The sequence below is a fragment of the Cloeon dipterum genome, chromosome X, assembly GCF_949628265.1.
Source record: "Cloeon dipterum chromosome X, ieCloDipt1.1, whole genome shotgun sequence".
Classification (NCBI taxonomy): domain Eukaryota; kingdom Metazoa; phylum Arthropoda; class Insecta; order Ephemeroptera; family Baetidae; genus Cloeon; species Cloeon dipterum.
In genome coordinates, this window is record NC_088790.1 from 13,781,061 (window position 1) to 13,799,733 (window position 18,673).

General features: G+C 39.0%; 4 protein-coding genes across 6 annotated transcripts; 1 reads left to right on the plus strand and 3 right to left on the minus strand.

Moving 5' to 3' along the window:
- Positions 1 to 2,378: 2,378 nt before the first annotated feature.
- Positions 2,379 to 7,544, minus strand: LOC135946899 (uncharacterized). The gene is made up of 2 exons (XM_065495369.1): positions 7,417 to 7,544; positions 2,379 to 5,895 (listed from the first exon to the last, which is right to left on the minus strand). The coding sequence occupies exon 2, from the start codon at positions 5,885 to 5,887 to the stop codon at positions 3,845 to 3,847; it is 2,043 nt and encodes a 680-aa protein (XP_065351441.1). The 5' UTR covers positions 5,888 to 5,895; positions 7,417 to 7,544; the 3' UTR covers positions 2,379 to 3,844.
- A 12-nt stretch (positions 7,545 to 7,556) lies between these two features.
- Positions 7,557 to 13,480, plus strand: Galk (N-acetylgalactosamine kinase). Of its 2 annotated transcripts, XM_065495374.1 has the most exons (9): positions 7,557 to 7,720; positions 7,777 to 7,944; positions 8,558 to 8,759; positions 8,814 to 8,922; positions 8,982 to 9,139; positions 9,200 to 9,340; positions 12,766 to 12,880; positions 12,936 to 13,122; positions 13,178 to 13,480. In XM_065495374.1, exons 1-9 carry the CDS (start codon positions 7,557 to 7,559, stop codon positions 13,341 to 13,343), a joined length of 1,410 nt encoding a protein of 469 aa, XP_065351446.1. In that variant the 3' UTR covers positions 13,344 to 13,480. The 2 variants fall into 2 exon arrangements, with proteins under 2 accessions (XP_065351446.1, XP_065351447.1); XM_065495375.1 differs by lacking the exons at positions 7,557 to 7,720; positions 7,777 to 7,944; positions 8,558 to 8,759; ... (3 more) ...; positions 12,936 to 13,122; positions 13,178 to 13,480 and adding exons at positions 10,230 to 10,583; positions 10,838 to 10,959; positions 11,308 to 11,642; positions 11,947 to 12,165; positions 12,217 to 12,628 and having other exon boundaries at positions 9,228 to 9,340.
- On the minus strand, positions 12,674 to 15,135 carry LOC135946903 (uncharacterized). The gene is made up of 6 exons (XM_065495378.1): positions 14,864 to 15,135; positions 14,766 to 14,801; positions 14,550 to 14,707; positions 13,990 to 14,190; positions 13,737 to 13,934; positions 12,674 to 13,685 (listed from the first exon to the last, which is right to left on the minus strand). The coding sequence occupies exons 1-6, from the start codon at positions 15,090 to 15,092 to the stop codon at positions 13,515 to 13,517; spliced, it is 993 nt and encodes a 330-aa protein (XP_065351450.1). The 5' UTR covers positions 15,093 to 15,135; the 3' UTR covers positions 12,674 to 13,514.
- A 288-nt stretch (positions 15,136 to 15,423) lies between these two features.
- LOC135946904 (uncharacterized) lies at positions 15,424 to 18,007 on the minus strand. 2 transcript variants are annotated; one of them, XM_065495379.1, is made up of 7 exons: positions 17,846 to 18,007; positions 17,464 to 17,784; positions 17,146 to 17,383; positions 16,924 to 17,087; positions 16,667 to 16,861; positions 16,374 to 16,586; positions 15,424 to 15,987 (listed from the first exon to the last, which is right to left on the minus strand). In XM_065495379.1, exons 3-7 carry the CDS (start codon positions 17,345 to 17,347, stop codon positions 15,841 to 15,843), a joined length of 921 nt encoding a protein of 306 aa, XP_065351451.1. In that variant the 5' UTR covers positions 17,348 to 17,383; positions 17,464 to 17,784; positions 17,846 to 18,007; the 3' UTR covers positions 15,424 to 15,840. The 2 variants fall into 2 exon arrangements, with proteins under 2 accessions (XP_065351451.1, XP_065351452.1); XM_065495380.1 differs by having other exon boundaries at positions 17,146 to 18,007.
- Positions 18,008 to 18,673: the final 666 nt, after the last annotated feature.

Below are 18,673 nucleotides of genomic sequence, written 5' to 3' on the forward strand. Positions count from 1 at the left end.
TTTTATTTTATTTTTTGCGCTTACTTAGAGCAAAGGGGAATTAAAACTAAAACACTCTTATATTTAGTTCAGAATATATGTTAGTTTTGATAATTAAAGTCTAACCACTCTGATGTGTACTTGTATAAAATATAAAGATTAAATTTTTGCTGACAAGGAGTTTCTCTTAAGCATAATTTGAGATGCTATAAGTAAAATAAATCGATTCTTTAAGTGGATTCAACAACTAAAACGAAACTTTATGGCTTTTATTCCTTTGTAAATATCCTTTTTGCCACCTACCCTGCTAATAAATAGAGGGAATTATAGCAGGGTTTGCGGTCACCCACCTTTCCGCGGGGGATTAATCTTAAATTAAATTGCTCTCCCTATAAATTTCTAGCAGATTTTAAATCCTGTAAAAGTCAATAATCCAGTGGTAAATCTACAAATTAATTTTTCAGATTAGTTCTCAATTTCATGTTAAATGATGTTTTCAAGTTGAACTTCTGTAAAACTTAATTGCAGTAGTTTTACTGACACTATTTAAACTCTTTTTAAGATATGATTTTGATTTTTAAAGATAAAAGTTGTATTTTAAAAAGCAATTTCTTAACACTTTTTAACGCAGTCTCCAACTATGAAATTTTCTATCTGTGTTCTTCGGAAATATAACTGAAACGAAAAAATCTAGTTTGTTTGGAAGTTTAGTTAGGAAATTTAATGAAGAGTACAAAAAGAAATAATTTTGAAGTGTGAAAATTTTTCAACGGGAATAATCCTGTAGCTCAACAGCGAGGAAAATATTAATTTAAAGAAAAGTTATCGTTCGCCACCTGCACAATCCGCTTTCAAGAACGTTGACAAATGGGCACCTTACTTTATTTCCAACATTTCGCGCACGACGTGACAAACTTGCGCGCCTTGTTTTCTTTTTTCTCTCCAGCACACACTCTCCAAAATGCAATTTGATCCTTTTGCCGCGCGCAAGAATTTTTCCACGTGCGTCTCACTCAACATAATAAATACATGGCTGGATTAATTGCCAGATACATTCATCACCACGCCGGACAAAAGGAATAAAAGACGACACCAGCGTTACTTTTTGAGGTTCATTGCACCAGGGGCTGCATGCAGGAGAGCAGAAAATTGCGTGAAATGTGAAAAGCAAGTGCCTGCTAAAGAGATAGGCCAGTTTATCTACAACTACGTCTTATTTGAAATGTTTGCATTTGCTCGCGATTTGACCTCCGATTTGATCCCCAGAAAGAGCCAAATCGTGTCAGCACATCCTTTTCTGTATAAAGTTGTATCAATATCGTGTGTCGCAATGTTTATATAATTGATAAATCGTTTTATAAAACCAGCGTACGCGATAAACCCCCTTTTTCGAGAGTGTTCAGCTGCAAATCACCACGCGGCGTGCATCTTTTCTCGCCTCCATCACCAATGTTTGATTTTTCTCTTCTTGTGAGTGTGTGTATGTGTAGACTCTTGGTATCGTAAAATCCATATAAGAGAGCAGATCGTAAAAATACGTATCTGTCGCCGATAAGATAAAGAGACTGATGTCACTTTTTACTTAATTTATTTTACCCGTTTTTATATATAGACACACAGACTGGCGAGAGCACGCTTTTGCTCAAACACACGTGTAATGAGTCACGGAAAATTCTGGTGAAAGGAGACATAAATTGATACGGCTTTTCCTCTTGCAAGTGTCTCTTAATTAGCAATAACACACCGCACTTTTATAAAAAGGCTCAGTTGGTAACCGCAGAAATGTTGAGTTTTAATACCAGAGGATGGAAACGTGACGAATTATGCATGAGGAAATATATATGTTGGAAAGTCCTACCCGGTGCAGACTGCAGAGGCTATAAATACAATTGATGAATAAATGTTTGTTTTGCTTGCACATTTCATGAGTAGCCAAATAATTATGTAGCTAGCTGTTCTGCTGTTGTTGTCAGCTTGATATGCAAAACCCTTTTTAAGTACTTGCTGAAAATGTTCGGGAAAATTTTATGGATATTCCAGATTTTTGTAATTTCTCAAGAAAAGTTGTGTTGCTTCATATTCCTCCCTTCGTGCGGGTGATCTTATTTAATTTTTAAATAAATGGCGGGGAGAGATAATTTAGTTTATTAGTTCTTACAAAATCAGAACAAAGCTAATGCTCATCATTGCATTTCTTGCATTTCTCGCAAATTTTATTTTTAAGTTTAAGATTTAAGTTAAAAATCAATTGATTTGGTATATTGTGAAGTAAAAGAGTAAATAACGTCCAAGCAACGCTATTTCCGTTGGTTTCAATTAGAAAAAAATTTTTTTTTCAAAGATTTGTGAGTTATTTGCTTTTTTTAAGGTCAATACCCTAACCAAATAAACGAATCAACTCAAAACAATTTCATCGAATGAATGAAAAGTATTTTTTACTGACTTGCTTCAAGCAGAAATAGCATTTTAAATACGCATATCGCAGAGGTTTGCGTGCGACACACTTAGGCAGCGAATAATAAACATAGACACGCTGTTCGCTTTTTAAAACACAAATCAGACAAGCGTACATTTCGTTTTGTTTATGTTCATTGTTAAATTGAGTTTGAGGGAAAGTTCCCAAGACACAAAATATTGCCACGAGCGGTCGCGAGTACCACAAAACGGAATCGCCGGCCGCGCGTCTGACTCTCTAATTCAGCTGCCACAGTGTGATTAATGATGCATAAAATTGATCGGAAAAGAAAATATGCGTCGGGCACAAACGCACCGTGTGAGATCACCGGAGCGTTTCCATTTTAATTGCAACGCATTATTCGCGAATCAGATTATTCAAAATGGCGGCCGCGAGAGCATTAAAGGCTAAAATTATCAATCTGCGTGTTAGAGACTTGGGACTGGGAGAGAGAAAGAAAAAAATGTAATATTATTAATCAGAGAGCTGCGCACGCGGTGGAGGCAATTTTTCAAAATGACGTGATCGCCGCATATCATTATTGTAAGTGGCAGCCTATGCGTTTTGCGTTAAGTGTGTTTGCGGATCTCGCAGATGAGAGGTTACACAGAGGTGAGTCACTCAGGCTGAATTAATATTCCTGCAGCATCGGCCACGAAAATGACTCATGCCCTCGCGAGAGCTTTTTGGCACCTGTTGCAGTCTTTTTACAATGCAAATTGATCGAATTTTGAAAGCTCCATTTGTACCACTAAATTATCGGCCCAACAAGGAAGTGTTTGCATTCAAATTGCCCCCATTACCGGTGTTATACACGTGTAATTTTATTGCATCACCAGCTGATTCAGGTAGAAAATTGAGTATGCTTCGTTCATAAGGGTTGAGAGTTTTAGACGATTTAACAATATTTTTCTTGGTTTCTGCTTTTAATTAGGACCAAAAGTGAGCACGAATCGAAATTTAAATATAATCAAAAGCGTCTTTGCAGCCAAAAACCTTCTTATAGAATCGTCTAAATCATTTTTAAAGCCAAATATAAACAACTTTTTAAATGCGGTAGTTAGTTAACGATTGCGGTGAATTTTAGAATTTTCTTCAAAATATTTTGATTTTAGGCAACACGTATGTATTTTAATATAACAATGAAAAACACTTTTTGGAACTTAAGTTTGCTATAGAGCTATTTCTCCAGTGTAACTATCTGTATCCGAACTCAAAAATATAAATTATAAAATTGTAAATTAATTGCCATCCTCTAAAATTCTAATATTATTTGGAAAGAATAATTTAAAAAAAATGTCTTAAATTAGCTCCAAAATGATTTTCTCGAAAACTCCATCTAAAATTCTCAACCCTATACGAATAAAATGTAGAAAAATATGTACATAAAACTGGAATGAAAGTAAATAATTAAAAAATAATCTGGCACTTAGCACCCTGGTCAGGAACTTTCAGATCACGTAACTCGACAGGCACGGTTTTCGCACTTAGCAGCGACACGTTCGCGGCGGCCATGGCCCATGCGACGGCCACCTTCTCGGGCCACTTTTCGGCCGCGGCCAGGATGAGCGCAGCGGCGAAGCAGTCGCCCGCGCCAGAAACACTGACGGGCTCTAGATTTGGCGTGTCGATCGGGTAAAACTTTGCTTTGGCAGGCAACCTGGTCTCCTGCTCGAAGAAGGTGCGCAAGGGTTGCCCTGCGTCGCTCCTGTTCACAATCAGGCAGCCTTGTTGGCCGAGCGTGATGACCACGTTGGCCACCCCTTGGTCCACCAGGAACCTGGCCAGGCGGGACACCTCCTGCAGATTGGGCTTAGCGTCTATCACCCTAGTCCCGGCCGCCTCGGCCATCCGCTTCAGCTCCTCCAGGTTGGGTGAAACGAAACTCAGGGTTTTCCACAGCGGCGATGATTCCACGATTTTTCGGGCTTTCCTCGCGTCGGTCGGCTCGAACCAAACCGGAATTTTCTCTTTCTGGCACGTCTCCAGAACATATCTTGCGCTTTCCTCCGACACGTTGGCGTCGATCACGACCATCCTCGAGTCCTGCAGCCGCTGTCTGCCAATCCAGGCGACGTCGATGCCGGCCAGGACGCCGTCATCGCCGATCACCAATCTGCACTCGCCCTTTCCGTCTAGCAAGATTTCGTAGGCTGCCGTTCCACGGTCCTTGACTCTGCGGACGCCTGCCGTGTCCACGACTCCGCGAGTCTGCTCGATGATCAGGTCACCGGATCTGTCCTGTCCCGCGGCAGACACAAACAGCGGCTTGGCGTAATTTTGCAAGTTTTCCTGCACGAGGTGGCCGATGGCCTCTGCCAGATTCCTTCCTACCCCACCAGCACATTCACTGATGCTGCCTGGCCAGGTGGCCCCATCCAAGGGGATTGGATTGCTTTGCACCCTGACGACCCTGTCCAAGGCACACCCTCCGATCACACTCACTCTGCAACCTGACGAGTTTGATGTGGAAATTTTAACACTGATTTGCGCTGCCGTCTTCGCATTGTTCACCACCAGCGCCTTATTGATGCTCAGGGCGGCCCCTGAGGTCAGTCTGTTCATCTCACCCAAAAGGAAGGGCGTCAGGTCTTTGCCGGAAATCCCTCTCCTCTCCGCGTCCTGGACAGCAACCTTGATCGCGTCCTCTAGGGCCCGACTGTCTCCAGCTTCGGCATCTGGCACCGGTACAGCGAGGATTAACCCTGCGGACTCTGAAACCTTCTCCCAGGCGCGGATGAAATCGGCTGCTTCGGTGGCGGACGGAACAGAGTAAGGAGACTTGCAGCCGCTTTTTGCCCAGTAGAATGCGGGGAAATCGTCCGAGTCGCCGACCGTGACCACCCCGACGCCCTGAGTCTCCAGGTACTCCAGGGTGCGGGGGATGTCAAGGATGGCCTTGGCGCCGCTACACACAACCACCACCGGTGTCCTGCCTAACTCCACGAGGTCGGCGCTGACGTCCATCGTGTTCTCCACGCCGCGGTGCACTCCGCCGATACCACCGGTGGCGAAGACCCTGATGCCCACCGCGTGGGCCACCATCATGGTGCCCGCGACCGTGGTTCCACCGTTCAACCTGCGGCTGATGGCGGCCGGAAAGTCCCGCCGGGACACCTTGATTGCGGGTTCCTTCTTCAGCGCAAGGCTCTCCAGCTGCTCGGGGGACAGCCCCACCTTGATTCTGCCTCTGATGAAAGCGACGGTCGCCGGTAGAGCGCCCTCCGCAGCCACCGTCGCCTCCAGCCGCAGGGCGGTCTCCAGGTTGTGAGGAATGGGCATTCCGTGGGTGATTATAGCCGATTCCAGTGCCACAACAGGGTGCTTGTAAAAAAGTGCTTCTTGCACGCTCGGGGAGACGTCAATCAAGGAGTGACTGATCTGCCGCCTGCAGACGGGCGCCCTCAGCGACCTACGGAGGAGCGGACGCGACGAAAACATCTGACGCAACATTTCGAACTCTGCAACAATCCAAATGAAGTGCGTTAGTGTAAAAATAAAAAAAAATTCTTACATGATTATATATATGAATGTTTTGGAACTCTGCGACAATTTTTTTCTATAAAATGTGTCAAATATTTGAGATACCACATGAGCATGGATTACACAATTTTAAAACTTTAGAGGCACACTTCAAACCGTCTAAAACGACCGATTTAGAGGCTCTAATTCATGTAAAGGTGCCAAAAAACTGTATTTAATTGCTTGTGAAGCCCCCGGTAAATATACCTTATAAAAATACGGAAACTGGACTGCTTGTTCGGTGCTTCTAGGATATTTTTAAGGATATTTTTTAAATGCATTGAAAATCTACTTTTTGAAAGCTATGGTGTTTATACATAGACAGAAAAAAATCAAAACTTTAGATAGTGCTGATATTAAGTCATATTTCGGCTGTTTGATAATGATAATAATAGTCTATAAAGCGACGTCCACAAAATAAATTTTTTTACGTTCTATTGTAATAACAAACAGATAGTGTATGACCAATTTTTTTTATATATTTTTTTCTGAACAAATTTCTTAAACCTGTCTAGTGTTATTAAGCCAATTGTTACGATTTCTGAAAGAGCTTCGCGTAGAGAGTATAAACCAAGAAAAAATTTTTAAGGGGCTATTGTATACCTTTTTTTAAATAATATTTTGACTGCACATGCAAGAGTAAACAATTGCTAAAATCACCTTTAAGGGATTTTTCTTGATTTTGATTTTAAATTTGAGCAGTACAGGAAAATTCTGAATAGCTTTTTTACTAACAAATTTTTGTTTAATGAGCACGCTTATTTGGATTATCACGTTTTTATTTGTTCCAAAAAGGATCATGGGACAAGTATAAATCTTTTAATTGGTAAAAGTGCACGTCGTGCTGCAAAGGTAAAAATCCTCACGGAGATTATGTATCAAATTCTCCAAATTCTAATCAATTCTTAAATGCATATATAACATATCGATAAAGACTCAAAAATATCATTAACGACCATCTAAGTTTAATGATAATGTGGTTTTAATTTTATATATCCTCATTTCCTTTGTAATGCAAGCTATTATGTATTTTAAAATTGTGTGCAAATTTAAAATCATTTTTATTTTCAAAAAACTACTTAAAAAGCATTAGATAATTTTTTTATTAAAAAGCTAAGAAAAAATTTAGTTGATAATATGTTATTTGAAAACTAATTATTAAATTGTATACGAAAATTACTGTTACTATTTATCACCAAACAAAATTAATTTAAAAGAAAAAATGTATAATGAAGTGTTTAAACTATATAGCTGCATATGCAACCGGTGATACCCTCTCTCCGAGCTTTCGCGTACTACAGATGACAACAAACCTCTGCCACGAGAGCGCCGGTAGGAATTAATTATCACGTTGGACAGTGTGTTTGCAGTCATCATCACAAGTATGACGATAATAGCTAAGGGAATTACGAAAACACACGAGTCGTACGATAACAACGCGTGTCCGTAAAAATGCTTACGTGGTGGTGGCCGGCCTAGGAAGAGCGTCAGTGTCTGTCGGACAGCGTCTCTTCAGGCAGCAGCAACTCCAGCAGCGCTGACTCTTCTCGTTTTCTAAAAATACTGTACCCAATCGTGAAGAGCTTTCAATTTAGCCGCGATGGATTCGAACGGCAAGGGCGACTGCAGCCAGGACGTGCCGACTATCTTATCAGTTGAGCAAGTCACGGAGCACCAACTCCGAGACCGGGTCACGCAGGTTCAAAATGTATACCAAGCCAAATTCGGCGTCCAGCCTGATTTTTTCGTCCGCGTCCCCGGAAGGTGATATTTTAATTAAAGTGTTTTGTGTCATTAAATCGATTTTTGCCTAATTTAAGGGTGAATTTGATCGGCGAACACATTGACTACTGCGGATATGCTGTTTGTCCGATGGCCCTTAAACAGCACATTTTGCTTGCTGTTGGCACTTCAGAGGATCCGGTTTTGAATTTGGTCAATGTGGATGGGAAGTACCCCGATTTCAACACGGCAATTGAAACGCTCAAGTAAGTCATAATAATCATTAGGACTGCGCGTTTTAATTTGTTTCTGGTATATATCTAGCTTATAGCTTTTTCTTGGTGAATATTTATATTGATTTTTTATTTTAGATGGAAAAAGTAAAATTTTATAAATCTTTTATTCATCATATTTTATTATGAATGAAAATTTACCAAAGGAATTATTAAAAAAATGGAAATATGGAAAATTTTCTTAAAAATATCATTTTCCAATGTTGTGACTATCAGACGGAATTTTCGAATATAACTAAAACGAACTTTTTTATGAAAAAATCTTTTAATCATTCAAAGAAAATAATAAAACCTGTTCAATGCGACAGTTGATTTACTTATTTCTACCGTTTAAGTACTACCGTTTTAAGTACTTATTTCTAACATTTAAGCAATGGGAGCCTCGGGGGTGCTCATTGTCAGCTAAAGAGGGGTATCATGAGGCCCATGTTAAATGTATGAGCGCCCGATTAGCCAGTCCAACCCTAATACTAATAGTGCTCAAAGCTATATAACATAAATTAATATTAACTAAAATTCCGAGAGAAAAATTTAGGTCGTCACAAAACAATATTTTAGAGCAAGTACATATTAATATCGCAAACAGGATTGACGTCAGTGGCCCTCCCCAGTGGCACCAGTACTTCATGTGCGGCGTCAAGGGTGTCTTGGAGAACATGATTGGCCTTCCAGAAAAACTGGTTGGCTTGAATGTGGTCGTTTCTGGCGACATTCCGCCCAGTTCAGGGCTCTCCAGCTCCAGTGCTCTAGTCTGTTCTGCGGCCCTTTGCACCGCTCATGCTTACAAGGTAGAAGATATTCGTCTAAATGAAATTATTCAATAACGCAATTTATGCTATCAGACAAAATTCAGCAAAAGAGAGTTGGCCGCACTAAGTGCCAAATGCGAACGCTACATTGGAACTGAGGGAGGCGGAATGGACCAAGCGATCGCGTTCCTCGGAAACAAAGGTTTATTTTCGCGCAAAAAACATCTTGCAATTTTTACTATTTTTTGCGGCATTTCAAAGGTTGTGCGAAACTGATCGAGTTCAATCCCTTGAGGGACACCAGCATGAAGCTGCCTGAAAATGCGGTTTTTGTCATCTCGCATTCGCTCGCTGAAATGAACAAGGCTGCCACTGCTGACTTTAACTGCCGCGTAGTGGAATGTCGACTCGCTTGCCAGGTGAAATTTGGAGGATGATTTGGATTAAGGAGATTGAAATTAAAACAATCAAATATGAAGATCATCGCCAAAAAGAGCGGACTGCAGTGGGAGAAGTTGACCAGGTTGTCTGATCTTCAGAAGCAGCTCGGCTTCAAGCTGAAGGAAATGGCAGAAACGGTACAAAGATTGCTTCATGAAGAGCCATACTCAAAAACAGAGGTGAGGTGTTTTAAAATGTGTATATCGGAATGTATTTTCATTTCGATTAAGTTTAGTGTGTTACTCCAGATAAGGATAAATTAAAATATTAAAAGCATGTTATTCTCCTAAAACTATCTATGACCACTCAGAATATTGGTAACATATCGGGAGAAATAACTCTATAAACGTGTAAAATTATAAAGGGATGTGGATTTCTGACGGTATTTTTTTTCTTTTGCTTAACTTCCAATCTTCATAGGACCATCAACTGAGCAAAAATCACGCAGTTTTAACGCAATCCCCCACCAAAAGCGTCATAATCGGTTATAAATCTATGCAATGCTTCAAATTTTTTGTTCTTGAGAGAATTTTTTCCAAATTTCGTATAGAATTTTTCAGCTTAAAATGTTTTAAGATAGAGCCTGATTTTTTATGCAAAGTTGTTGCATTTAAAATATTTACAAAGTTTTACAAAAGTAATTTAAATTATTCAAGAGAGAAAAGAGAAATAAAGTTTTGCAACTTGAATTAAATTTTTGAAAAATAAAATTTCCTAACAATAAAAACCATAGGATCCCTTATAGCGATCTAATATTACAAATGATGGAATAAAAATCATCCAAAACATTCTAAATGGACCAAGAACCTGTCTAAAACTGATTCATATTGCACAGAGAAACAGTCTAAAAGGTAAATTATTTTGCTTTTAAACCCGTCTTAAATTCATAGCACCAAAAATATTCATTTAATTTCTCTAGCATTTTGACTGAAGTTAAAGAATGGTGACAATTTATCGAGTGAAATTTCACTCTCCAAATTTTCGCTTCCTAAGAAAAATGCAAGAAAAACGGTTTTAAGATTTACTACCAAAAGAAGTGTCAAACGGCTCGTTATTTTTGGTGCGCAGCCAAGCGAGATCGGTGACTTAAAATAAAGAGTTCTCTTGGCCCGTCGTGAGTCGTGTTTGGGAGGCTGGGCGCGATGGACGACTGCTATGCCAGGTGCATCCGCGAGTACAACACGGACGGCATCCGGCAGCGACTGGACAGGCGCCACGCCGTCCTCGGGTACTGCCACCGGTTTGTGTCTGACAGAACAAAAATTCACGCGCAAATGGGTTGCGTCGTAAAGTGCGCGCCGATTCTGCCGCGTCTTAGCTCCGGGCCGAATGACGGGGCTCCAAGGCTGTCCAGTGCTGTCCAAATTCGTTTTTCGACCACTTTGGGACGTCACTTGGTCGCTGCAAGGAATATTCAACCTGGTGAGTTTTTTAAGTTTATTTGCTTCAAATTTATTTTTAAGAATTTCATAAGCAGTAAATTTGAATTAAAACTAAATGAAAAATTAGATTGATGCTGTTTAATTGCTGGAAATCCCCATGGAATTCTTCAAAAATTATTTTCTCTCCGAATGTCTACCTTCACAATGAAAATAACTTAATTGATTTTTATTCAGAATCCTGAACAATTTCTGTTCTGTGTGATTTCTTATTTTTAAAATTATAATATTTTCAAGGTGAAGTTCTGATCTGCGAGGAGCCCTTTGCGGCAGTTCTGGCTCCAGAGTGCAGGCAAACACACTGCAGTTTTTGCATGAAAAGACCCGCCTCGCTGATTCCCTGCAATTACTGCTGCCTGGTGAGTGATCTCTAGTTATTTCGGCTCCCATTTGGCCTCTGAGCGGCCAGATTTAGCCTGCTCATAATTAGCAACACACGGAGCAAGTCGTGAGTGACATTTTTTCGTCGAGATATGCAACCGGCTGGACATGGGTGTTCGGCTGATTGTCTCAATTCGAACGCGTGGCGTAGGCGTGCTAAGAAAAATAAGCGATATCCTTCAGTTCAGCTCAGCCATCTGTCTGCTTTTTTGGGACCGGTCCAACGCGCGTGAGTGACGTCACCGATGCGTCACAGGGGCCAATCCAATTTACTTCAAAGCGTGAAGCGAATAAATATCTAGAAATGCTCTTGTTTTTGTTTTCAGGCATATTTCTGCAATGAAAGCTGTCGGAGTGCTGCGTGGAAAAAATTTCACGAGATTGAGTGCAGTGTGGCCGCAAAATTTCTTTCCGTGGCCTCCAATGAAGACAACGGCGAGGAAATTCTGCTCGTGATTCGCCTAATCAGCACCGTGGGGCTGGACCAAATAAAAAAGTTCCTCCATGCACCACCGCTGCTAGACCAAAATGGTATTGCAGGATTTTCCAGCGGCAAATACTTCCCTGATTTTAATGCCATTTTCAACTTGGTCACGAATATTGAGCATGTGCCTCAGGACTATCTCAACACTGGTTGCAGAATATCTCTACTCCTTGCACGGTATGATTATTATTATCAATCAAGTTATTATTGATTTAGTTCATTTTCATTTATTGTTTCATTTTTTTTATTAAAATGCGTCTGGAACAAACCAAAATGCTTCAGTAAAATTACCGAAATTTATTTAATTCTGAACAGTATTGCTTCCTGGGGATACAAAAATTAGAGATAAAACCAAATAAAAGCCAATTTTATCATCATTTATTGAGAATCGAAGATATTTTGAATAGATAATTTAAATTAATCGTTTGAAGTAAAATTTCATGAATAACTGGCATCTAAAATTTTCACTCATTTTGTGCAGATGCTTCAACGTTGATGAGTCGTATGCTGCAATATTCTTGAGGATCATCCTTGGATTAGATAGCAACACTCACTCGATGCGAGAAATGATAAGAAGCGAGCAGCAAGTGTTGAAGTTCAATGTGTTCGGTTGCGCTATTTACCCAAGTGCCGCTCTTTGTAATCACTCTTGTGACCCAAATCTGTTTAGAGCCACGCACGGCAACTATACAGTCCACAGGTTTATTTTCAATAACAACTCCTGAAAGTTTGACCAAAATGCAATTTATAGAGCAAGGAGACTGATTCGTGAAGGAGAAATTTTGGCTGAATGCTACAAAAGTCTGTTCATTCACGCACCACTGAAGGAGAGGAAAGCCTACCTGAAGACCTTTTATTACTTTGACTGTGGGTGTGAGGCCTGCGAGAAAAACTGGCCAATGATGGAGTATCTGCCCGACAATCCAGTTTTTGGCAAAGGCGAAACTAAAAAGTGGGTTGACTACAAGGAGATGCTGAAAGAAGTACAGGCCTCGGAAAATTCACAGCTTTTGACGAAGAAAGAACTAGAGACGCACGTTAAAGCGCTCGTGTTTTTGGTCTCGAATGACAAGAGGCTCTGCAAGCTCGCTTTTGAGTTGGAGAAGAAAGTTCAGAATTATTACTGCTCTCAAGGCAACTGTTACTTTAAAAATTTAGACTGACTGTAACAAAAAGTGATATAAATTGATTAAAGAAATAAAATTAGGTTGAATAAAAAGACTTATTTATTTATCCTACAAATTTGCATAAATTTTCCTTTACAAAGTTACCTCTAAATCACACATGTATTATTTTGCAGATATGTGAGATTCTAGAAACCACTGACGATGAATTGGAGAAACTCACTCTGAGTGAAAACACCAAGAACATTCAGAAGTTCAAGCTTTACCAGCGAGCTCTACATGTTTACCAAGGTTATAAAACAAAATTTAAAAATGTCTAATCATAGTTAAATCATTTTTCAAACAGAGGCGAGCCGGGTGCATCAATTCTTTGAAGCAGGCGAAACCGGTGCTTCTCTTGAGACGCTAGGTGCACTGATGAATTCAAGTCACGCGTCTCTCAAGGACCTGTACGAGTGCAGTCACCCTGGTTTGGACAAACTCGTCTCCATTGGAGAAAATTTGCGCTACGGTGCTCGACTCACAGGGGCAGGGTGAGTGTTCACTCAATCAATATTTTTGCCTTGTAAACTAATAGACAAATCAAAGTTGGGGAGGCTGTTCCGTTGCTCTGACTTCGCCTGAAAACGCCAAAGAGTTTGTGGACACCTTGAAAAGAGAGTTTTACGCGGAGCATCCTCTGGCCAAGGGAAAGGACGTGGACAAGTTGGTGTTTGTCACCGAGCCCCAAGAGGGTGCTTTTATTTTGGTGTAGAGCATGATGTGTTTTTCATGAAAATCTGAACGGGATAAATCATGTGTTGTGCTAGGGCGGATAATTCCCCAATTACCTCAAACAATCAAAATAGATTTTATAGAATGTAGTGAAATAAATAAATGAGTCCCTTTAAATATTTTTTTCTAGTTTAACAACAAAGATCTGAAATTATGTCGTTTTCTTATCGGTTTTTTTTAACAAAACTATTTCTTCCTTCCAATTATTTGTTTGACGATTTTCTTCAGAAGTCAGGAAAACCTCAGTGTAGCCTTTCCTACTCATCATTGTTAGTAATTCATTTTTGCCTCCCTTAATGTTCTTGAATTTTACAGCAAACATCTAAAATTTAATTATTAAGTTATGATTCGTCATCTTTTTTAAAATGTATACTTTTATATCAAGTTTGTCGAGCGCTACTGTACTCAAAACCTCCATTTCGTCACCTCCGATGTCCAGGCTGACCAGTCCAATGCTACTTATGCTTGAGGGAAGAGCTTTAATCACTGAGTAAAGCGGCATGCAATTCAATTCAATGTTCCCAGAGGAAGAATTGACTTTTGGATTGGTCGATTGCGAGAGAAAGCGCACCTTTTAGCATTCAGAAAATCAGATTTGTTCGTTTCCAAAAATGCATTCGGCTCACCAAGGTGGTTCTGTTTTCTAAACTGAGACAAGTGGGCAACAGCCAAGCATTCCTGCCTCTCTTCTTGAGCAACGTGAAGTGCGGCGGATCAGGTTCGATCAGCAAGCCTGTCCACTTGAACCAGGTTTCAAGGTAGAGCGTGTTGGACATAAAGTAGCCGTCTAAAGCACCGCTCTCAATGTAAAATCCCTTTGTTAGATTCTGCAATTTTTTTATCTTCATGAAAAGCCATGATTGAAAGATGGCAAAGGTAAGAGTAAAAATATTAAAATTGAAAGCACATAACAGGCTTTAAGATTGATGAGTGCGAAATATTCCCAAAGACAAATAGAGGGTCAGGACAGTCTCGTTTAGAAATTGGTTCAAGTTATTTCAAACAATATTTAGCCAACTTGAATAATCTTACAAATCTGGGCACTTTTGTGAAAAACCTGGCAGTTTATGGCAGAAACAATGAAAGTTATACCTTATGAGGCAGGTTGAATCATCATTGCAAATTTAATTATGAAGCAGATTTAGTTTTTAATTTCTGGCATTAAAATTAATAATGATTCCCCTACCATGCTTAAAAGAGTGTTGTGCACTTTATTTGCCAGTCCTCTTGAAGTGTCATAGTCTGGTTGTTTGGTAGGAGTCTCTGGCGGCGGGATTAACAGATTGTTTCGAATGTGATCAATCACACGGTCATCATCTTGAGAATAACTGCTGAGCATCAGTGCTGGAAATATTTCTCGTTTTATTTGTAATCGGGCCTATAATAAAAAGAAATCTCCCACCTTCAGACTTAGAAAACGTATAAAGCTTTCGCAGTTCTGCAAACAATTTTGAACAAAAAAAATATAGGAATTAAAAACACTAGCTTATCAGTGGGAACCTTTGTCGGCGATTTTCGAGTTTTGGTAGGCAAATATGAATTCTTTAGCGAAGCCATGCTTTTGGTAAACTATGGGTCGCATCTGGCGAATTTCCTCCCGCAGCGTTCTCAGCGTGTTCTGCACTGATATGGTCCACCAGGTAGCAACCGCTATCACGGATAGAAGGCGAAAATTGCTCCAAAAAGCACTGTTTCGTGGAAATTTCTCCATGCTCAAGACCATTGCCATATTCAGGTGCTGAAAATACGACGTGGGCTTGCACCGGACGTGTTTTTTTTTATCAATTCCCCGCGAGTGCAATTATCTACATTTTAGATAACTCTTTCACGTTACACGTTGACGATTATTTTCCTTTCACAGTAAAGAGTGATACTACTTTTGTAAAATATTATTTGGCACTCAAATATTGCTACAATGCTCGATTGAAAATCCCCATGTTCATTTTATTGCACACCCTTGCATGATACATCACGTCTCAATAATAAAAAAATATAATCTATTTTGAAACTGTTCCTAGATATCACTATTTATTTATTTTTCCTTGTTGTTTCAATCATACTCTGTCTGTCAATGTAAGTAGAGTTTTTAATTCACAATAGCATATATTGAGGAGAGTTACAATCAATAATAAATTAAACTACTAACGCAAATTTTGGATAAATATATCGTTTTATAAATACAAAGTCTTTTTGACTTGATTGTCCATTCTGTTCACATTGATAGGATTTGTCATAGCCATTTTTATCATGTCTCAACAACTCCTAAAATATATTTTAAATAATTCTGTCATTTCTTGATTATATTGTTTTTCGTAAAGTTTTGTTTTATCTGGGGTACACAATAGTACTCAGTTGTATCATCAACACTAATTTATAACAAAATGTGCCTGTCCCTCGATGTATTAAAATTCAGTTTAGCATAATATCCACGCAAAACAATATGTGTCAGCTTTTAAGCAATTTTATCGTTCAACTGACTAAAATAATTTTTTAACAAAGATGAAATCATTGGCAAGATTGTCGTATCTAGTCACATTGCTATGAAGAATATAACCATTTTCCATCATGTGGCGCAGCAATGCATCTTTGCCCTCCTTTATGTTGCTGAACTCGACTGAAAGCGTCTGTAAATGTTCAGAAACGTCAAACTTAATACTTATTACAGAGAGTTGAACGATTACTACTATCGCAATATCAAATGTAATAGGAGATTTAAATAATTAAAAATCATTGACAATGTCCTAGTTAATTAGAACTAAATTAGTATTGAAATATTGTCTGATTGAAAAATATTTTCGTTAAAATTAAATTGTAAATGAGAATATTTAAAAGAATTGGCGTTAACTAGAATACTTATTTTGCAGACGAAAATCAGAAATTGCATGGGTTTTGACGTGACTCTGAAATTTAATATAATGTGGTTTATTTTTATAAAAATCAAATTTACTCGTTCATACAATCATGCACGGATTTTCAGTAGAGAAATTCAAAGAAAGAAAATAAAACGTACGCGTATGTCAAATTTGTTGAAGTCTATGGTGCGTAGAACATCGAGTTCATTTCCTTCAACGTCTAGACTGAAGTAGTCTACTCGTTTTTTATCGAGGGCCAAAAGTAGAGTAGTGATCGGAATGCATAGCAGATCCGTCAACGATCCTTTAAAATTATCGTGCTCCTTAGTGCCCAGTATTCTACCAATATTCCTCGCTTGCATGTATTTTACCTAAAAAACGCAAATTATCAGGATTTTTTTGAAAATTGAAAGAAATTTTTAATTGTTTTGTGAGTGCACAAAAATTTTACCAGTTGCGGCTTTCTTTTGAGGCTAAGACAAGTGGGCGCTAGCCACGCTTTCCTCCTTTTTTGTACAACTTCTTGTATGTTGAGAGGATCAGCTTCGACCAAAAGCCCTTTCCAGTCGAGAAAACGCTCAAAGTAAAGAGAGTTGGAGCGGGTTTCTCCATCCAAAGCGCCGCACTCGATGAAAAATCCACCCTTCTGTGAGATTTGTTGACTTAAGCATATAGCACCACAAGAGTAAATTTTCTTGTGTCTCATACCATTTCCCCTAACGTCTGTCTTATTTTTTCTCCCTGGCCCATTGAGTGATCTCTGGTTTTGGGATCTGACAGGTTATATCCTATTGTAGCTGGTGGTATTAGGTACATGTCGCGGACGATTCGAACCAAAGCCTCGTCTTCTTGGTCCATTTCTGTCATGGCAACTGAATGTTTTGAGTTGTAAACTGAGAATATATATATATTTTTAAAAGTCATATAAACCTTTGTCGAGGGGTTTTGAGTTTTGATAGACGAATCCTTGCTTCTGGAACGCTATTGGTCGCAGAAGGCGGTTTTCTTCTCGTAGTTCACTTAGCTCTTTTTGCAATGAAACGACCCACCAAGTGGCAACAGCCATTACAAGCAGCAGGTATAGCTTGCACCACCATGAAATTCGGGGTATATTTTCGAAGAACACAACCATTTCTGCTTAAAATACGTTTATCGCCAAATGGACACACTGCGGAAACAGTTCAGTCATTGGGATTTCGTAATCAATTTATTTTAGAATTTCAATAGAAGAAAATTAAAAATATTTACCTCGTTTTTTCTATTAATGGTGAGTATAAAATTCGTAAAAACTAGTGTTTTCGGTCCTCAAAGACAAAGCTTAAGCCATTTGACATCAGGGGGTTAGTTTAGAGTTTGAGATTTTTTATTTTACTTTACTGCCGACGTCACCCAGACGTTCAGTCATATCGAAGCTGATCTAGAAATTGGCTTAAAAACTGGGCAACAGGTTTTTCTGGGGGTGTGCGATCTCAAAGCGTGTGTTGTTGGAACTCCTAAAAAGCTATATATTTTATGATCAACAATCCTTGATATATAGCGTATGGGCTGGCGTATCCTCGAGTCTCCAATCTTAACAAACGATTTTTATTTGGTTCTTTTTAACTTCAGTATTTATAGATTCAATACTTACAAAATCTCAGAGTTAAAGAAACGCCTGCTTCAATTTCAGAAGTAATTCATAAAATAGAACGTTCCCGTTCGTGGTAAAAGTCTACCACTCACCTGAACTGGTTATCATTCGTTGGAAGGGGAACTTGTGAGCATGAGAAAATCATGCCATACATGTATTGCAGGAAAATCACACGAAACGAGTGAGTTTTAGACGTAAATAAAAATATATGTAAAAATTGTGAGGCTAAATTATTTTATTTCTAATTTGAATATATCTATATTTGAATCAGGGGTATATGTAAAACATAATAATAGATGTGTATTCGTATATGTACACAGAACAACAATGCGGTTATTACTTATATTGTTAGATTTAAGTGAAACTTTACAGGCCAACAGTTTAGAACATTTTGCATTCTCGAATATGTATAATAGGTACTAGTTCATTGTCAGTGATTCTATTGTTTATGGATTCAGCAACAGTTTTACCTTTTTACAACGTGCAATACGAAATCAGGACCGAAATGACTGTCAAATTTCAGATTGGACCCACTTGCTCGTAAAATCAAACGGTTTTCAATGATTTTTTTACTATTTTGATTCCGCTCGTCTTAATCCATCTAACGGTGTACAAATTATCGGGTAAAGTTTTCTTCTGCGGAAATAAATAAATATATGGTTTATTTCTCCCTAGCCCTCTCTGATTGATCTTTTATATTTGGTTTCGACAGATGGCATCCCTTCATCCTTAGTTTTTTTTTGCAGGAAAACGTTGCAAACGATTTCAACCAATCTCTCGTTTGTTTGGTCCATATCTGTCGATGATTTTCGAACCTTGATATCCTTT

What these genes read in the sequence shown, in the direction of transcription:
- LOC135946899 (XM_065495369.1), bottom strand. Translation starts at nt 5,887, where the DNA reads ATGTTGCGTCAGATGTTTTCGTCGCGTCCGCTCCTCCGTAGGTCGCTG.
- LOC135946904 (XM_065495379.1), bottom strand. Translation starts at nt 17,347, where the DNA reads ATGGTTGTGTTCTTCGAAAATATACCCCGAATTTCATGGTGGTGCAAG. An exon ending in GACAGACGTTAGGGGAAATG is followed by an intron (nt 16,862 to 16,923) that starts GTATGAGACACA and finishes CAAATCTCACAG; the next exon opens with AAGGGTGGATTTTTCATCGA. An exon ending in TCAACAAATTTGACATACGC is followed by an intron (nt 15,988 to 16,373) that starts GTACGTTTTATT and finishes GAACATTTACAG; the next exon opens with ACGCTTTCAGTCGAGTTCAG.
- LOC135946903 (XM_065495378.1), bottom strand. Translation starts at nt 15,092, where the DNA reads ATGGCAATGGTCTTGAGCATGGAGAAATTTCCACGAAACAGTGCTTTT. An exon ending in ACAACACTCTTTTAAGCATG is followed by an intron (nt 14,191 to 14,549) that starts GTAGGGGAATCA and finishes AAAAAATTGCAG; the next exon opens with AATCTAACAAAGGGATTTTA. An exon ending in TCGACAAACTTGATATAAAA is followed by an intron (nt 13,686 to 13,736) that starts GTATACATTTTA and finishes ATTAAATTTTAG; the next exon opens with ATGTTTGCTGTAAAATTCAA.
- Galk (XM_065495374.1), top strand. Translation starts at nt 7,557, where the DNA reads ATGGATTCGAACGGCAAGGGCGACTGCAGCCAGGACGTGCCGACTATC. An exon ending in ACGGCAATTGAAACGCTCAA is followed by an intron (nt 7,945 to 8,557) that starts GTAAGTCATAAT and finishes TATCGCAAACAG; the next exon opens with GATTGACGTCAGTGGCCCTC. An exon ending in AATGTCGACTCGCTTGCCAG is followed by an intron (nt 9,140 to 9,199) that starts GTGAAATTTGGA and finishes TCAAATATGAAG; the next exon opens with ATCATCGCCAAAAAGAGCGG.